This window comes from Populus euphratica, unplaced genomic scaffold, assembly GCF_000495115.2.
Source record: "Populus euphratica unplaced genomic scaffold, PopEup_1.0 scaffold10.1, whole genome shotgun sequence".
Lineage (NCBI taxonomy): Eukaryota > Viridiplantae > Streptophyta > Magnoliopsida > Malpighiales > Salicaceae > Populus > Populus euphratica.
This window is the reverse complement of record NW_011499856.1, coordinates 1439835-1457819: the sequence shown is the minus strand read 5'-3', so window position 1 is coordinate 1457819 and position 17985 is coordinate 1439835. Positions and strand designations below refer to the sequence as shown.

General features: G+C 30.5%; 2 protein-coding genes across 2 annotated transcripts; both read left to right on the top strand.

Moving 5' to 3' along the window:
• The first annotated feature begins 7780 nt into the window (after positions 1-7780).
• LOC105123347 (cyclin-B1-2) lies at positions 7781-9901 on the top strand. Its single transcript, XM_011022897.1, has 4 exons — positions 7781-7973; positions 8159-8259; positions 8981-9078; positions 9626-9901. The coding sequence occupies exons 1-4, from the start codon at positions 7851-7853 to the stop codon at positions 9724-9726; spliced, it is 423 nt and encodes a 140-aa protein (XP_011021199.1). The 5' UTR covers positions 7781-7850; the 3' UTR covers positions 9727-9901.
• Positions 9902-12850: 2949 nt separating this feature from the next.
• LOC105123346 (translation initiation factor eIF-2B subunit delta-like) lies at positions 12851-17248 on the top strand. The gene is given in 8 exon segments (XM_011022896.1): positions 12851-13372; positions 13375-13458; positions 13678-13812; positions 14163-14524; positions 15404-16148; positions 16244-16340; positions 16421-16475; positions 16795-17248. Coding segments are annotated over 8 exon segments (1902 nt in total). The 5' UTR covers positions 12851-13011; the 3' UTR covers positions 16858-17248.
• Positions 17249-17985: the final 737 nt, after the last annotated feature.

Sequence of the window (17985 nt, the reverse complement as noted above, 5' to 3'; positions counted from 1 at the left end):
AAAATAAATGGAATCTAAAATTGTATTTAGAATGCGATGTGGTAGATTTTTTTTTTTTGTTTTTCTGAAATACAAATCATTTAATGCACAAAACATTATCATTAAAAACAAGTCTTACATAAATTTTTTTAACTTTTTAATATGGATTCCACATAAAAAGAAAAATTACCATATTTATCTTTATCATCATGTTATTCAACACATATAAATTTTTTAAAAAAACTAAAGATTATAGCTTTTTTTTAATTAATATTTAATTTTTTTTAGTGGAACTCAAACAAATATATAGTATAGTGTGTATTAATTAATTAAATATTTTTAAATTTGTTGTTACAGTAAAACACAGACAACACACAATGGAGTCTCAATCTATTTACGAGATATCCTATTAATTTATACATGAACTAGTGAGATCTTATTCTTGAGGAATCAATCAGCTTTCGACAGTCAAAAGAATTGACGAATAATTTTTTTCTTTTATTCTGGTTGCCTCTACTCCACTGACAGATGAGGTAAAGCGTGCGTGTACTTCATTAATTTAGATGGGAAATCCACTCGACGTCAATACAGAAATCTTGAGCTAGCAGCTAATCACCAGAGAGAGTACGGTGTTGTGACGGAAGCAGTGCTAGTCCTGCTAGTACGTACGTGAGAGGCCTGGAGGTCTTTAATAAGGGGGGAATAGTTATTAGGTTTAGGTGGTGACTGTTGACTGGTTAGGGCCCTTGACCAAGCTACAATGGCGCAGCGAGTTGAAAACTTGAAAGAGAGAAAGAGAGAGATTCTTGCTCAAAGAACAATCATATATGTATGTATGGATGTATGTCTTGCTCAAAGAACAATCATATATGTATGGATATATTCTGTAAATTAGGTTTGACGATTATAAGCACAGAGACTAATTGCCAATACTTAGTGCATGTGTTAAGGCATGCTAGCTCCGATCAAAACTATGTCGTCGATGAGAGATTTGTGCGATGATCAGCTCAAACTTGGGCAAATTGTTAAAGTTCTCTCTCTTACAGATCGATGTCTTCAGTTATTCTTAACTTATTCTGGTTTTAAACTATCTAAAACGTTGTTAATAAGTTGAGCAGAAGTTTCCTGAAGAAGAGCAGAGGTGATTTCACTACAAAACATTTTTCAACTGTAATCACAAAGGTTTCTCCCTGTTTTTATTCACCATCGTTTCCACCAGATTTGCATTCCATTAACCTTAATCCACTTTATTTCCGGTTTATTTAGATTTATATTTTGGAAGTGTTTTTGAAAAATATTGATTTTTTTATTTTTTTTATTTTAAATTAATAATTTTGTTATTATTTTAATATACTGACATCAAAAATAATTTTTAAAAAATAAAAAAATATTATTTTGATATATTTTAAAATAAAAAATAATTATTACCATACTCCCAAATATTTACGATCAGTTTATAATATTTGTTCTTGTTATAAACAAAAATAACTGATAAAGAAAAGTATTTAGTTAAATAAGCAAAGAAATATTTATAAAATAAAAATAAATTTGATTTTGAAATAAATTTAAAATGAATTTATATTATTTCAAAATAAAAATAATATTAAAAAAAGTAAAAATATTGAATAACTCACTATAAAAATAAATTTATTATGGGTTACTCTCTCTATACAGTAACAATTAAAAAATAAGTAAATTTCAGGGTAAAATGAACTTTTGTGAGGTACAACTGGTATTTCCAAAATAAATAGGTCAATAGTTCTCTTCATATTTATTAATTTCCTTTTCTAATAAAAAAAAAGGCTCTGACTTAATTTTTTTTAAATAGTTAAAAAACTAAAATATTTTTAAAAAAAAAACAGTAAACGTGCTCCCGCCTAATAGGTTTTTTTTATTAATACTTTTAAAAAAATTAATTTTTTATTATTTTAAATTTTAATATTGAATTATTATTATTATCATCACTTCTATATGTTTTTATATATTATAAAAGATTTGGTCCCGCAGACGGTGACTACCTAGCTAGTGGCTCCTATATCTCACTCTTTTAAAGACAATAAACCCAGAGATTTGACCGAAGTAGTGGCGACATGGTATTGTCGTGGGCCATCATGGCAAAGCTGTCCTACACTGGGCCTAGCCTGTGAGTTCTTTTCAGGACAGCCCATGTAATCAACTTCGATTACGATTTGAAATAAGATTAGACAAGGGTAGTTATCAAACGATGAATTTGCAAAACCTGAAACCCTAATGATAATTTTTGCTTTCATTCATCTAAGCTCTGATTATTTTTCTTCAAGAGGAAACAAATGAGATTCTCTTCACAGAGATTCTATCAAGATCACGAGTGAAAAATTTGCTTCTACTCAAGGGCGTATCAAAAAGCTGGCTGTTTCTAATCTCAAGGCCTAACAGCATTACCACTCATCTCCATCACTCGTCAAGACTGAAGCTTTCTCTCCTCCTCGAGCTCCATGGTCAAACCTCAATGATGAAGACATGCCTTTCAAAACATACAGCCGTATGGGTTATTGTAATGGTTTAGCTGGTCTTAGTGATCTGTCTTATGGTGGCAGCACACGAGTTGTTTAACGGAATCCGGCAACAAGACAATATTGATTCCTCCCCTATGCTATGATTAATTCTCAAACATGAACTAATTGTCCTGATATGGTGTTTGGCTTTGGCTTCCATTAAGATGTTAATGGCTATAAAATAGTGGTAGCCATGCAACGTTCTTCATACAAGACTTCAAACTCTAGAAAGAAGATGGTCTATCTCTGGTTTTATTTACCCAGAACGATACGAACTAATTTGCAAGTTATACATTTCAAGTTTGTTTAAGATCACATGTCTCTGCCAGCTTTCCAGTTTTTCATTGCTAATTTCACCAACTTCCTGTGCTTGTTTATTTTACTGATATTTTTAGAGGAAATTAATGAGAGTTGAAGTTCATGGTTACTACTTTTACCAATACACTAAACCATAAATTAATCATGCGCGTGCACTAATTAATTAGTTTGCTGACACCCAGTCCTCCTGTTTCCTTTCCAAATTCCCATCAAGCTTTCATTTTGACCAGTTCTCTCTCTCTTTACCTCATCATTAACAACACAGTAAATGCAACTTGGTACATCCTTGAAGGATTAGCCGCGGGTGAAAAATCATGAGCTCGCTCAAATAAGAAGAAAAATTGGAAATGATGGAGTTGTTCGAATTAAAAAAAAAAAAAACTATGTTCTTATCATTGAAAAAAGGACGTGAACTAGTAATCTTAAACTAATACAGAGGATTTCTATTTAAACATGAAAACATAGTAACGGATTGCATGAAATTCATGGGCAATATGCTCGATGATATACTTTACATCTTGAGTGATTTCAAACACCTGAAAAGTGGCCTAATTTGATTTGAGTCTCACATGTGTGTACATATATATATATATATATATATATATATGCTCATTTACTATTACTTTTTTGAGTTTTTTTTATCTTGTTGACCTACCATCTAGATTGAATCTGTTTCTATTGAAACTCTTTTATCCTCCAATATCTCTCTGCTAATATAGGTAGATTTAACCATCTTTATTTCTCTGACAGTTTTGAATCTCCTTATCACTCAGATTCTCATACTTATGCTAAGTTGTTGAGTTATGCTAATACTTTCTCTCAACTATTGCGAGGTTGGAAGCAGAGTTTGTCTGAAAGTAGTTAAAAGCAGCCTTTGATAGAGGTCTGCCACATGATCATTTGCAGAGATGTGTTGAGTGATGAAAAGTTCAACTACAACTCATTAGCACATAAAATAATAATCTCACTTAGTATGTTTATTACAAACATGAAATATCAGTTAAAATTCTATTGCTGAAAACTTCACAACCACAATAGATTGTTAGAGTAATAACCAGAAAAGCAAACCGGATAAAACATTGTAAAGTAAACATTTTATATCTATATCCAATCAATTAATCCTATTTAATTTAAGGATAAAATGTTTTTTTGAAAAACAAAATTAACAAAGAATGACAAATATAAAGATACGAGATAACCTAATTTAAATTTAACAAAGAATGACAAATATAAAGATATGAGATAACCTAATTTAAAAAAAAAAAAGATAAAACAAAGGATATAGAAAGAAAATAAAAATAGAGCTTAAACTCCAATTAAATAAATATTGAGAGGTAAAATTAAAAAAATGTATTAACTTAAGAAATAATGAAAAAAAACTTAAGAAAACCCCGGTGAATCTTTTAATTCTAGCTGAGCTAGTCTTTTAAAATTGCAACCCATGAAATCCTGAATACAAGATTTAAACCAATTTAATTTTAAAAAATGAAATAAAAAAAATATTAATTTAACAATTTTATCAAGGAAAAAATAGCAATTAAATAATAAAAAAAAATCTGATAAGAAAAAAATGAAGGCGGATGAAATCATAAAAAATCATATTCTAAATATCATCTCAAATAAGATAAATAGCAATTAAAAGAATGTGAATTAAATTTAATAAATTAATTAAATAAGCATTAAATAAAAAAAATTATTTTAATAAATTATTTTCAATAAAAAATAGTAATTAAGAGAATAAAAATTAAATTGAAAGAAAAAAATATTTGAAAGATTGACTTGAAAAATTAGAGGATATGGTGCAAAAATCAAAGAGAAATAAGAAAAGAAAAGATAAAAAAATGCTTTTTTGATGCCAAACTGAATGTCATTTGAGTGCACGCATTATTAATTCTAAAAATATTTGAAAGGTTGATTTGAAAGGGTTTTTTTATTATAAAAATAAATAAATTATTTTACGCTGAACTTATATATAAAATTACAAAAGAAAAAACTCTATGGTATTCTTGTAATTTCTTATTTTTAAGGGCATTAAAATTATTTTACTGCCAAAATAAAAGGTAAAATGTCCATTTTATCCGAGATCAATTCTAAAATGCCCAAATGATTCTAATGCCAAGATAATTTTACCCTTAGCTCATGAGGGGTTTTTTTTATAAGGGAAAGATTCTAGAGATATTATTCACATCCAATGCATTGTGTGAATAATAGTGTTTTACCACCTCTTTAATCTTTTTAATTTTAATTTTAAGCTTTTGCATGTTCAAAGTCTGGTATATATGCCCAACATTTTTATTTTCTCGCAAAGGCTTCCCATTTCTTTACCCAAAATTTTTGGATTGTATATTAGGTTCGATATATATATATATATAGGTAAAAGAATAACTGTGCATTTTACGCATTGAAATTGCTAATTTTTCATTTGAAGTCAATTTTATTAAGCAATGTTTTAGGTTTTAGGGGTAAAAAAAGTTTTTTTTTCCTTCATGAAGCACGTTAATAATGGTAAGAAATGATTGCAATAAAGGACGGAGTTAGATAATATTTTAATATTTTCATTACACAATATAATTATTTAATTATTTTTTAAAAACAAAAAAATCTTTGGTCAATGTATTTTTTTGTTTTTTACTTAATTTTAACACAATTAAATTACTTTATTATCCTTAAAAATTAAAAAAAAAAATCCTTTGACTTGGGGTTCTTTTTATGTTTTACATTTACTTCTTTGGTAATTATTGAATGTCATTAGAGACAATAAAGTAATTTAGTAAATATTAAAAAGAAAAAAAAATGAAACTGATGAAAAGTAATCGCCGCCACCTATGCGGTATTGTTCGATGGCTAAAACCTAGCTTTCAGGGCAGCAATCAAACTGTCTGAGCACCTCCTCCGTTTAAAAGCAATAGATGTCGTATAATTGCAACCAGTTTAATAACAAGTGTGAATGTTTTCTTTTTTTTTTTTCTCTACTTGATTTTTGTGTTGATTTTCAAAAAATTCAAATCATCCCCTCATATTATTATCCTTAAAATTTGGTCCAATTATCTTTAATACATCACACATATTGCTTTTTTACCTTGCAAGATATTTTTTTTATTCTATAATATTTAATTAATTAGATGTTTAGCTTTTTAGATGAATTTGAGTCTAATTTTTTTATAACTCGTAAGTTTAAGATATTAATATAAATTTATAAATCTCATTTGGGCTACTTTAGGTTTTTTTCTTCTCTTTTTTAAGAATTTTTTTTGTTCAATCATATAATATTTTATTGTTTTTTTAATTCATTTTATATGAGTTTTTTCAATTATTTTAAAAATAACATGATTTTTTTTATTGTTTCATTTTACAATATTTAATTAAACGGTTGTTTAGCTTTTTAGATAAGCCTAGGTATAAACTTTTATGACTTGTAAGTTTAAAAAATTAACTCAAATTTATGAAAATCGCCTAAGCTTTTCTGTGTTTTTTCCTCTCTTTTTAAGCTTTTTTTTTTGTTCCATTCTACGATATTTTATTATATTTTTTAAATTTATTTTCTCTGAGTTTTTTCAATCATTTTAAAAATCATACAGGTTGCTTCGAGCCTTTTTTTATATCTTTATTAGATTTAACTTTTTTAAAATGAAATTTATTTTTAGGGTAAATTAAGTTAATTGATTTCATCCTCCAATATTTAAGCCTTTAAATATTAAGGTTGGATAAAAAATTTAATGACTTGTAAATTTAAAAGTTTAACTCGGGTTTATAAGGTTTACTCATATTTGCTTGTTTTTTTTTTGGATTTTATCATTTAATTTTTTTATGAGATTTATCTATCTTTTTAAAATAATAAAGGTTACCTTATTTTTTTTGTCTTTTTTATATTTAATTTTTTTTAAATAATTTTTAATTAAATTAAATTTATTAATTTTATCTTTTATTATTTAATTAGGTAGATGTCCTTAGTTAAATGTTGGTTTGCAATTCAAGGAGGTGTGAGTTTGAAAGATTCACTTAAGTTTACAACTTCATGTAGATTTGTTTAGTTTATTTTTAAAAAAAAGTTTTTTTTTTAATTTCATCTATTTTTAAAAAAATTAATTCTTTTTCTATGGTGTTTTTTTTTTATTTTTATTTTGCAACTAATAAATGTTAATTTGGATTTTTATTTTTGAAGTTTATTGAACTAAGTTTTTATAAAAAATTTTATTTTTTAATTAAATTAATTACATGAGTGTAAGTTCGAGAAGCTCGCTTTATGGTGCCTCGTTTTTTTACTTCACAGGGTTATTATTCTGACAACATGAGCAACCTTTTTAATTTACTAAATTTTTAGATGTTTTCCTCCTTTTAAAACGTTGCTATAACATGATTGTTTCTTTACATTGACAAAAAATTAGTGCGGCTATTTTATTTCTATTATATATTGAAAATAGTTGAGTGTTAATAATTAATTGACTTATGACATCATATTTTAAAAAAAGTTTTTGACTTTTTATTAAAAGATATGCCTCTTTGAATCAATGAGACATTGAAATAAAATTTAATTTTTTTTAAATGATTATATAAACCATTAGACTTTGAGCCAAAAATTCAATTTTTATATTAAAAATTAATTTTTATATATATTTTAAATTATTTTAAAGTGTTAATTTTTAAAAAATAAAAAATATTTTAATATATTTTACTATAAAAATACTTTAAAAAATAATTGTAACTACACTTATAAATAAGTTATTTTGTGTCTCACCTATGTTAATTTTGTATTCAAACAACTTGGAGTTTTTCCTATTGAACATAATTTAGAATGCATGGATAGTCTTTCTATAACATTATTTTCTTTTTATCAATTTATATTCATGACTTCCTTAACAAGGCAGTTGAACCCAGAGAATCCTAAGATGATAGAGTCTACGTCGTCGTTTCGTGACAACAAATTTTCTTTTTCTTTTTCTTTTTGCATACTCTATAATAAAATACCTCCAAACTTTCTCCTTCTATAGCTTGCTCACAAATCGAAGAAAACGAGAAAGAATGGAAGCACCAAAGGTGATCGAGCATCAAATTGGAGACATCCATGATGCTCTTCGGTTCGGCCTCGATACCAAGAGAGGCGACATCATTGAATCTCACCCTCTTGAATCTGCCATGCTCTCTGTAATGATTTCTTCTCGTTTCTTGTTTTTTATGCCTTGAAATTGAAGCAAAATTAGTTTTATACCCTTTTGTTTATCATCTTTCATAAGTATGATAATGGGGTTTAAGGGTTTTGTCTGAAATAGATTGTTGAAATTAAAGTTGGTTTCTTTGCTTAGCAAGGTGATAATTTTGGGTTTTTTTAGGTGGAGAGAAATCAAGAGCATATGAAGAGAATAACACTTGCGAACGTTTATGGGGCAGCCTTTCCCGTTCAGATGGGCATCGAAAGGCAGATGCTTTCTAGGTATGTGTTTTTGGCTGATTTGTTTTGTATCCTTAGCTTTTCTTTTTAATCAGAAAAGTGCACTAAGATCGTGTTTTAGTTGCAAATTGGGGAAATTTTGCTCAAGTGCGTTGTTTAGAGGAGCTTTGGACTTTAGATTATGAATGGAAGGCCATAAAAGTTGAAATAGTGCGGATCTTGATTAACATTGATTTAGTTTTTTAGTTGTGTTAGGGTGAATGTGGTTGAGTTATGCGAGTGTATATCAGAATTATTGGATTTCTTGAGCTTCTTTGGTGGTGTTGTTGTCATAGGTGGTTGTGGATTCGCTAGTGTGTGATTCTGTCTTTTTAGCTTGTTGTCGTAATTGTGAAAGGGATTGCTGTTGGTGCTTTTCATGGGAGCCTTAATGTTTATGGAAGCAAAATAGTGGTTCTAATTTTTTCAAATAGACAATGATAACTTGTGAGATCTTACTTAGTGGAAGTTGATAAATTTTAAATGCTGGCTGTTATGCCATCCTAGGCTACTACTGGGTTCAAGGGGCTTATACTTGTTATTAAAAAAACTGAGGAATAGACGTTGTTGACTTTCCCGTGGTATAAAGAGTAGCATGTTCCACATTATAAATTGTGGTTCTCCACACTCATGGGCACATTGTACTCTTAAATATTCAAAGTTTTACAATTGTCAGATTATGCTCTAATGTAGCATTATCTATCTTTATCTGTGAACTTTGCAGATTCCAGAGGCCACAAGGACCAATTCCATCTTCAATGCTAGGACTAGAGGCTTTGACAGGAAGGTTGGAGGATTTTGGTTTTGAGGATTATCTGAATGGTAACTGCTATTTGCTAACTTGAAAAATGTTATTTTCAGTATGATAGTATTGGATTATTCCTTTGAACCTGCCTATTCTTTATAGAGCTGTTATATTTTCTTGAATTCACACTTAACTTTCATTTCAATAAATTATCCTTGTTCATAATTACCAAAGATAGGCTGATCGTCTTCCATAGAATTTTAAGGTTCTATAGTTGGTAAAACGTTCAATGAATGCTAATGAATCTTTCATATCACTGTTCATTTGTTTTTTGATAACTATGGTTCTGGTACATTAATTACAGATCGTGTACTCACTTTGGGGTTTGGAATAGCTATTTGAATAGGGTACCGGTATTTTGCCGTTTAGTTTGTGTGATAGTTAAATTATAATTGATAAAAATATTCTAAACATGGGTCAAATTTGTTTCTGTAAATTCTCCCTGATTTGATCGTGGTAAAATACCTGGTTAAATTTGGCATTTGTTTTCAGAGGAAATGGCATCTCACATAGATTTTTGCTGTGACTTCTACTGATGAGTCCTATCTGTGTTGACACTTGCAGATCCTCGCGAGTCTGAAACTTTCCGTCCAGTGGACATGCACAGTGGGATGGAAGTTCGTCTTGGATTGTCTAAAGGGCCAGCCTGCAAAAGCTTCATGTGAGATGATGAGCCTTTCAGCAATGCCTCTGTTTATTTGTACTCAAAACGATTTGATGAAAACGTAGGAGTAATTTCTACTTTGATGAATTTGGCTGTGTTAAAACTTATGAACATCAAACTCGGTTATTTTTTGATAATGGCCTCATGATTGGATCCTTTTAATTTATCTATTATCAGTATCGATGGTCGTATGATATTGTGTTTTTGCCAAGGAAAACCACAGTACTGGTGCAAGTAATATCAAACTTCAAAACCAACACTTTGCATTCCATTTTGAATCCTTCGAAGAATTCGCCTCTTGTTTTATCATATCGATAGCATAAGCTTACCTTGCTTTCATACCTGCTCCGTGTGGTATTATATTAGCTGTGATTGATATTACGGAGGTTTCTAGGAGGTTTTTTAGAAGTGTAATAATTTAAATTTTATTGAAACAAAAATAATTTGGTATTATAATTCTTCATTTTCTTATTAATATTTTTTTTCTTTGCAAGAGAACATAACTTCTTCTTTTTTTGTTTATATTCTTTATTTAATAAAAATCAAAAGCAACTAGAACAAATATGTGTGTGTGTGTACATACAATTTTAAATAAAATAAGTATAATTAATGTATTTCTCTAATTAATATAATTAATGTATTTCTCAAATTAAAACCCTTCTAATTTAGTAATGTGTTCATTTAAAAAAAAAAATTACTAGAATATTTGTTTTTAAGAGAACATTTTAGCATAATCATAAAAGCTAGTTCTGAACTTCTTGGCAATCTTATTATAGATAAAATGGCTTAGCTAATCAACCTAAGGTTCTCATGTCGGCTCTTTAACTGGCATGAATTTTAAATTAAATAGAACTAAAGTTAATACAATATAATTTTATCAATTTAACAGGTGAGCCGGTCATCCTAATTAAAACTTAGTCTAATTTTTTTTAGTCTAACTTAAAAAAATTAAAGATGATATCATCTTAATTTTTTTTATAAATACTGAAATGATAACTTTTAAATTGACTAGAGTTAAGCAGTTAAACTAATGATCTAAATCGACTTAATTAAATTTAATAATTTTATCTTTTTAATATATTTTTATATTTAATTATAAAATAAAAAATAGACATATAAAAAAGCCACCAAATAAAATTTAAGAAAAAAAAATTATGAAAGCATTTGCTTGTATTTTAAAAAAGCTATAATTTTATAAAAAAAAACAAAGTAAAAATTAAGTACTATTTATAAGAATAATATCCCAAATATATTTTTAATTAAATTATTTTAATAAATCTTAATTAAAATTAACAACAAGTTAGGTGCATGGCGCGCCTGGCTAATTTAAAAAATGCTAGATAGGTATCATTGGTTTTTTTTTTCTTTATAATGAGTAGACAATGCTTTATCCATTCATTTTTTTTTTTTAAAGAATAGATGATATATTATTTATAGTGGCAGATAATTCATCATTCACTCGCTGTATTATAGCCTTTAAAGTAGTGACTGAAAAGTTAGGTTTTGCTTTCTTAGACCCAAAAGACCTATTTTATAACTCTTTTTACCTGAAAACATATAAGAAAAGTCCTATAAACTTCAATAAAATCATATTTAATCTCAAAATAATTTTTAATCAATTAAAAAACAAAAATTAATCTCAAATAAATTTTTTTATCCAATCTCAATCTAGTTTTTTCGCAAGATGTGGAGTCAAAAACATCTAAATAAATTGCTTTTACCAAGCAAAACCTATTAATATCAAAATCAATTTTTTTATATAATTGTAATATGAACAACTAATAATTTTTTCTTTCTTCTATTATTTTCCACTAATTATCTCTCTGACTCATAAAAATCCAAGGATTGAAATACAAAACAAAAAAAATAGAAGGTTGAAATGTCAAAACCTCAATTGAAAAACAAAAAAAACTTTGAGGATCAAAATTTTAAAATTTGTATCTTATGAATAGTAAAAAAAAGAAAAAAAACCTCATTTTTTGTTTTAGTTTTAAACTTGATCCTCAAAGTCTCAATTTATTTTAAGCAATTACATTGAATTATATTTTGCAAATTGAGCACTTGAATTGAATTATATTTTGCAAATCGAGAACTAACTTAATATTGAGACATGTTTTCTATAGCATGAAGCTAATCAAAATCAATTCTTAGTCAACACCATGCCAAACCATGAAATTAAAAAAAAAAAACAATTCAATGACTAGAATAAAAAATATTCAAGGAAAAAAAAAAAAGAGGAAAAACATATATAAATCCATATTGAACCATGTCTTTGTCTATAGTGTTTCCCCAACATAATTATAATTTATTAATTTTAATTTTAATATCATGATCAACAAACTTTTTCATTCATGTCATTTTCTTGACAACATATATCTATGAGGAATGATGGTTGATATCTATGAGTTGGGTTTTGATTTTTCTAATCTTTTCTCCTTCCTCCTTCCTTTCTTCGTGTCTTTCATTGTAAAAGAACATTAGAGGTGCAAAATTCTAGATTTTCAATAAATATGCAATCTTTATTCTGAAGAAAAAATATATCTATTTTTTTTAAAAAAAAAAATTCATATCTCAATTTACTCGAGCTTAAGACCTAGAGATAGTGATATCGGATTAGCTCTTTGAAGACTAGCCCCGAATTGATCATAGCTTGTTATGACCTTCCTTAGCTTTGGCAAGTGAAGTAGGACTTGAAACTCATATGATATGAATGATTTTGCAAGACAAATTGGATCCATATGTTGAACATAAACAACAATACAAAAGAAAGAAGAAGCTCAAAACATATGACAAAAATAATACAATTAAAATGTGCTCCATAATTTATTGCTCAGATAAATGTTTTATTGTTAAAAAAAAGAGATATGTAAACTGACTTTTGATGTAGGAGGAAAATTATTTTTCTTATTTAATTTCATATATTAAATAATATTCTTAATACTTTTATTTTTTCTAACTTGTTTAGAGATTTTATTATTATTCCTTTATTTTTCAAGTTCTCTACTTTGTTCAGGTTTGATTTTTAGGTTTATCTAAGGAATTGTTTTAATTTTATCTTTTTAACTTGTTTTTTCATCTGTATTTTTATTTATATATTAATACAGTTAACTGTTAATATCGAGAAACGACAGCGTTTTGACTGAACTACGTTCGGCATCGCAACTGAATCACTGTAATAAAAATCCCCAAATTTATCTCCTCTCTCTCCAACAACAAAATCCGAACTCCCCATTTTAATTATGAATCCCTAGTTTCCCTCCCTCCTTCCCGCGCTCTCTCCAACATTATGGACCCTCGGCGAGCCCCAAGAACCGTAAGCGACCCGAAGGTCCGTAAAGTCGGGTTTTTTACTGACCCACCAGACCGTTCTCTATGGGGTCCACCCAACCACCCAGTCTCCTCCTTCCCCACTTCCCCTCCTTCTATCGTCGACAACTCCCCTCCTTCGGCCGGAAACTCTCTCTCTCCTGTCATGATCCCTCCTCCTCGCCATTCCTCCGCCACTCTCTCTCCTCTCCGCCGTGACTCCGCTGAATTCTTCCCCCCTCCTGCTTCTCCCACGGCCTCCTCCTCTTTATCCGATGATGTGGCGTCGGCGATGATGCGGAGGGGGGTTGCTGCCGCTTCGAGTAGCTTGCCGGGAGGGTTACCATGGCGGCCGTTAAATCAGCGGCGAGTAGTGTTCCCGCGAGTGGATTGACTACGGTCTCAGTTGTTAACAATTTGCCTATTGGTATTTCTGGTATTCCTTTTTAATTTAATTATCATATTCAGTTATTATCTATTTTAAGCTGATTGTTTAACTTAATAAATCATTTTAGAATGTTTGGTAATGTGTTATTTTGTATAGTTGAAGTAATGCATGGATTCATTTTAGGGATTTTTTTTTAAAAAAATTCATGTTGATTTAAGTCTGCATGGGAAGGAGTGTAAAAAATATATGTGATTGCAGAGAAGGGTGGTGAGGTGGCGGTGGAAATGCAAAATGATCAATCTTCATGTTCGAAGTCATTGAAAGAGAAGACTACAAAAGCAGAGAGGCGTGCGCTTCAAGAAGCTCAACGAGCTGTGAAAGCCGCTGCCAAAGGTGAATACAGCCGTTTCGTTTTCTTTTAAAACATCAAAGTTTGTCCCTTTTATTCAATGCTAAAATTTGTTTAAGTGATGGTGCCTGTAATTAGTTATGTTTAATTGCTATTTTGTGTGCTCAGATGTCGTAATTACATTATTTTTTGTTTTGGTTATGAGCACATGGAGTCACTGGTCCCTTGTTTGGTTGGTTTTTATGCACTCAAATTACCCATGGAATAAATGCAACTATGCCTTTGATGTTTAATTTGATTATGGCCATCAGTTATCTTTTGTCAAGTAAAGCTGGTTTAAGGCTTTGCTATAACAATCCTACCATTAATTATGGTATCTATCATGTGTTATTAGCTGAAGGTGGTAAGACACCTGCTGCTGCATCCGGGGCTGCAGCTTCTGCGAAGTCAGCTAAATCTGTGAAGCCGCCTCCTTCACAGAAGAATGATAGTGCTACAGTTGCAGCTTCAGAGAAGAAGGGAGGTGATAGGCCACCAGAAAAGGATCGAAAGAAGGAAGTCCCACAACCACGCATGCAATATGATGACAAGAGTCGGGTGGAAAAGGCAAAGAGGCGTGCTGTGGTGAAGCAAACTGAAGCTAGGAATAGAGTTGAGTTGTTCAGGCATTTGCCTCAATATGAACGTCAAACTCATCTTACTGAACTTGAGTCCAAATTCTTTGAGCTTGACCCAATGCACCCAGCTGTCTACAGGGTATTCTTTTGAAGTTGTTAGTTTGCACCTTTGGTGGACATATCTTCTGGTTATCATACATTGAATGAATTAAACAATCCTAGGTAACTATGTGAACTGGAATATAGTTTTAGATACAGTTCAAGTCAGCACAGTATTGTTTCTTGTTTTGGTGTTTTGTTCTTTTGTATGGTACCTGCTAACCATGATCCAGTCCACATTGTGATTCTATGTAGAAGTTAATCAATGAACGCAACTTTCAGCTAGATGGTCATGAGAGCATATGACAGTTATTGTTGAACCTTTAGCAGGGGTATTTCTGCAATTTTGCAGTAATATGCTTGTTGGAAATTAATGTTATTAGTGGTTTTTGTTTTGTTTGATATTAGAATGATTAATTTGGAGGGTTTGTTCTTGATGATTTAAGAGTACTCTTTATTTTTCCTTGTGGCATCTAGTTTTCCTTCCTAAATTGGAATTTCTTTTGACTCTATCCTCTCCAACATTGTACTTGCTTCTAAACATAGTTATTTTGAGAATATATATATTTTTTTTATCAATTTTGCAAAGTTTTTACTGGTGGGATTACATCAAAGTTTTCCCTTTCTCTTAAGGAATTACTGAGGCTTTTAAGGTTGAAATGTATTTCCAGCAGACTCAGATCACCTTTCCTGTTCCTTTTCTACCTTTTAAGCACCCAGTTTCAAAACCTAATCTCCCTTATTATGAATCCCTGAACCTCTCAATCACTATCCACCTATATTGATGGTAGAGTAACTCTTAAGCCCAAATTAAAGCTTTTCTGCATCGGTTATTTGGACTTTTTCTGAAGTTCATTATATAAGGGATCAGGTATTCTGGTTTTGCTGTCCAATTGTTGAGCTTTTTTCTTGTTGGCAGGTTGGATTACAGTATTTGCCAGGAGACGTATGTGGTGGCAATGCTCGCTGCATTGCAATGCTTCAAGCATTCCAAGAGGCCATTAAAGACTACTCAACACCCTCTGAAAAAACTCTTGCTCGAGACTTAACAGCAAAAATAGGTAGTTACCTTTCTTTTCTTATCGAGTGCTGCCCCCTTTCAATCAGCATGGGGAATGCAATCAGGTTTCTAAAGAATCAAATTGCCAAGTTACCTTTGACTATGTCTGAAGCGGAAGTAAAAGCAACTCTTCATTCAGACATTGATAGATTCATAAATGAGAAGATCATACTTGCAGACAAGGTGATAGTCAAGCATGCTGTTACAAAGATCAGTGATGGTGATGTTCTACTAACATATGGATCGCCTTCTGCAGTTGAAATGGTACTATTGCATGCTCATGAACTTGGCAAACAGTTCCGTGTTGTGGTAGTGGATTCTCGTCCAAAGCTTGAAGGGCAACTATTGCTTCATAGGTTGGTTGGAAAGGGAATCAACTGTGCATATACTCATGTAAATGCCATTTCTTATATCATGCATGAAGTCACTCGAGTTTTTCTGGGTGCATTGTCAGTCCTGTCCAACGGAACAGTTTACTCGAGAGTTGGGACTGCTTGTGTTGCTATGGTTGCTCATGCATTCCGTGTACCAGTATTAGTTTGTTGTGAAGCATATAAATTTCATGAAAGGGTACAGCTTGACTCATTATGTTCTAATGAGCTGGGTATGCATTTCTGGCTATAGAAGGTGCTTCATACAATCAATGACTGACTTTTAACTGCATGCTTAATATCTCCTATACCTGTCTGTTTCTTGCAGGTGATCCAGATGTGATTTCAAAAGTTTGTGGAAGAGAGGATATCAACCTCCTTGATGGATCGACTGATAGTGAAAATCTCCAGCTTCTGAATTTGATGTAAGTTCTTTTGATACTAATTGGTCTTGTGAAATATTTTGGTTTTCTGAACCTGACCTTGGATCTTACATGCCGGACAGTTATGATGCAACACCTTCAGATTACATTTCAATGATAATCACTGATTATGGCATAGTAGGTTGTCTGATTTTGAGCTAATTTTTATGCTATTATGAAAGTTAATGGTGGTTCCACTTGTCTGTATTTAGAGCATTATTCGAATTGAAATTTGATGCATGTGCATTTACACATCAACACACGTCTGCTTGAAACCTCTCAACTTCCAAGCTAGGTGATCTATCTGGTGTCCTTGGACCTGAGACTGATGGGAATGAGAGGAAATGAGAGGAAGCACTTGCTATTTCAATCTTAACTTTATTTATTTAATGTTCAAATTGTTTTTTTCATCTGTCAATAGAAGGTATTAATGACTTGTATTATTTGGTGCTTTCAGGTTCCACCTACGAGTGTGCCTGTCATAGTAAGAGATTATCAAAGAGAACACTTGTGGATATAGATGCATGCAGATATGTCATCCAGGTTCCCCAAAATTTTTGCTGATATCCGCCTTCCCAGACAACACAAATGGAGCAATAAGGCTAGTAAAACTGCTAATCAATTGGTTTCTTTTCTTTCTCTTGGTCTCAATTGCGGAATGATGCTGAGTTTTTGACATTTTTGTTTCTTATTTCCTGACTGTGTAGAGTGCAATTCTTGCCTCTCCGGGCAAATTTAGCCGTGCGTACTCATGTATGTTGTGAACTTGTGACAGAGATGTACCCCTTTTGGGATGTCAAACAAATATTTTTCAGCAGATGACAATTTTGTTGCCAGAAGCTTACACCTTGAATTGTATTTGAATTTCTGACTTGAAAAGAAAACCATTCATCTGTTTTTCTTTCTTTCTATTTTTCTTCGTGCCTTTTTCATGTGATACAAGCAGCTGGTGCAGCTTGACTACATGTGCATTACATGAAGGAATATTTGTACGTATTGGATGGAAAATTTGTACCTTTTTGAGACCTACTCTAAAAGTAGACTGTACTATGAGGAAACGAATATTTGGTATAATCAAAGCTTATGTTTCTTATCTTGATTCTTTTTAAAAAAGTATTTATTACTTAAAAGCTTTAACTTTTAAAATGAAGGGATTATGTAGATTCCCTTAAAAGCTGGATATGTTTCCACCATTATCTATTAATTTTTATTTTTATATAATAAAACTATCCTTAAACTTTTTAAATAATAATGGTATTATTACTATATATATCAAATCTATTTGTTTCACCAAATAATTTTAAAACTTTTAGTATATATATATCCTTCAACTCTATGTATATCGATAGTATTGTTAATTGTTTTTGTCAAAACTTTTAGTACGAGAAGTATTTAATGCTTTGTTTTTTAATCGGTGATCAAACATTCACCAGCTTTTTATTAATACAGCATTCATTTTCAGGGCTTATGCATACAACATCAACAACTATTTAATTTTTAAGTGGAGGCCATGTTATCTTCCAAGTCTAAACATAAGACTAGCAACACGGCTCGGTTTTGGCTTGGTTTGGCTCGGTTTTGACTCGGTTTTTTTTCGGTTTCGTTTCGGTTCGGTTCGGTTTTTCGGTTATAAAACCGAAACCGAACC

Excerpts from the sequence above, each read along its gene's own strand:
- LOC105123347 (XM_011022897.1), top strand. The coding sequence starts at position 7,851 with ATGGAAGCACCAAAGGTGATCGAGCATCAAATTGGAGACATCCATGAT. Across the intron at positions 7,974-8,158 it reads TTGAATCTGCCATGCTCTCT|GTGGAGAGAAATCAAGAGCA; the intron begins GTAATGATTTCT and ends GGGTTTTTTTAG. Across the intron at positions 9,079-9,625 it reads TTTTGAGGATTATCTGAATG|ATCCTCGCGAGTCTGAAACT; the intron begins GTAACTGCTATT and ends TGACACTTGCAG.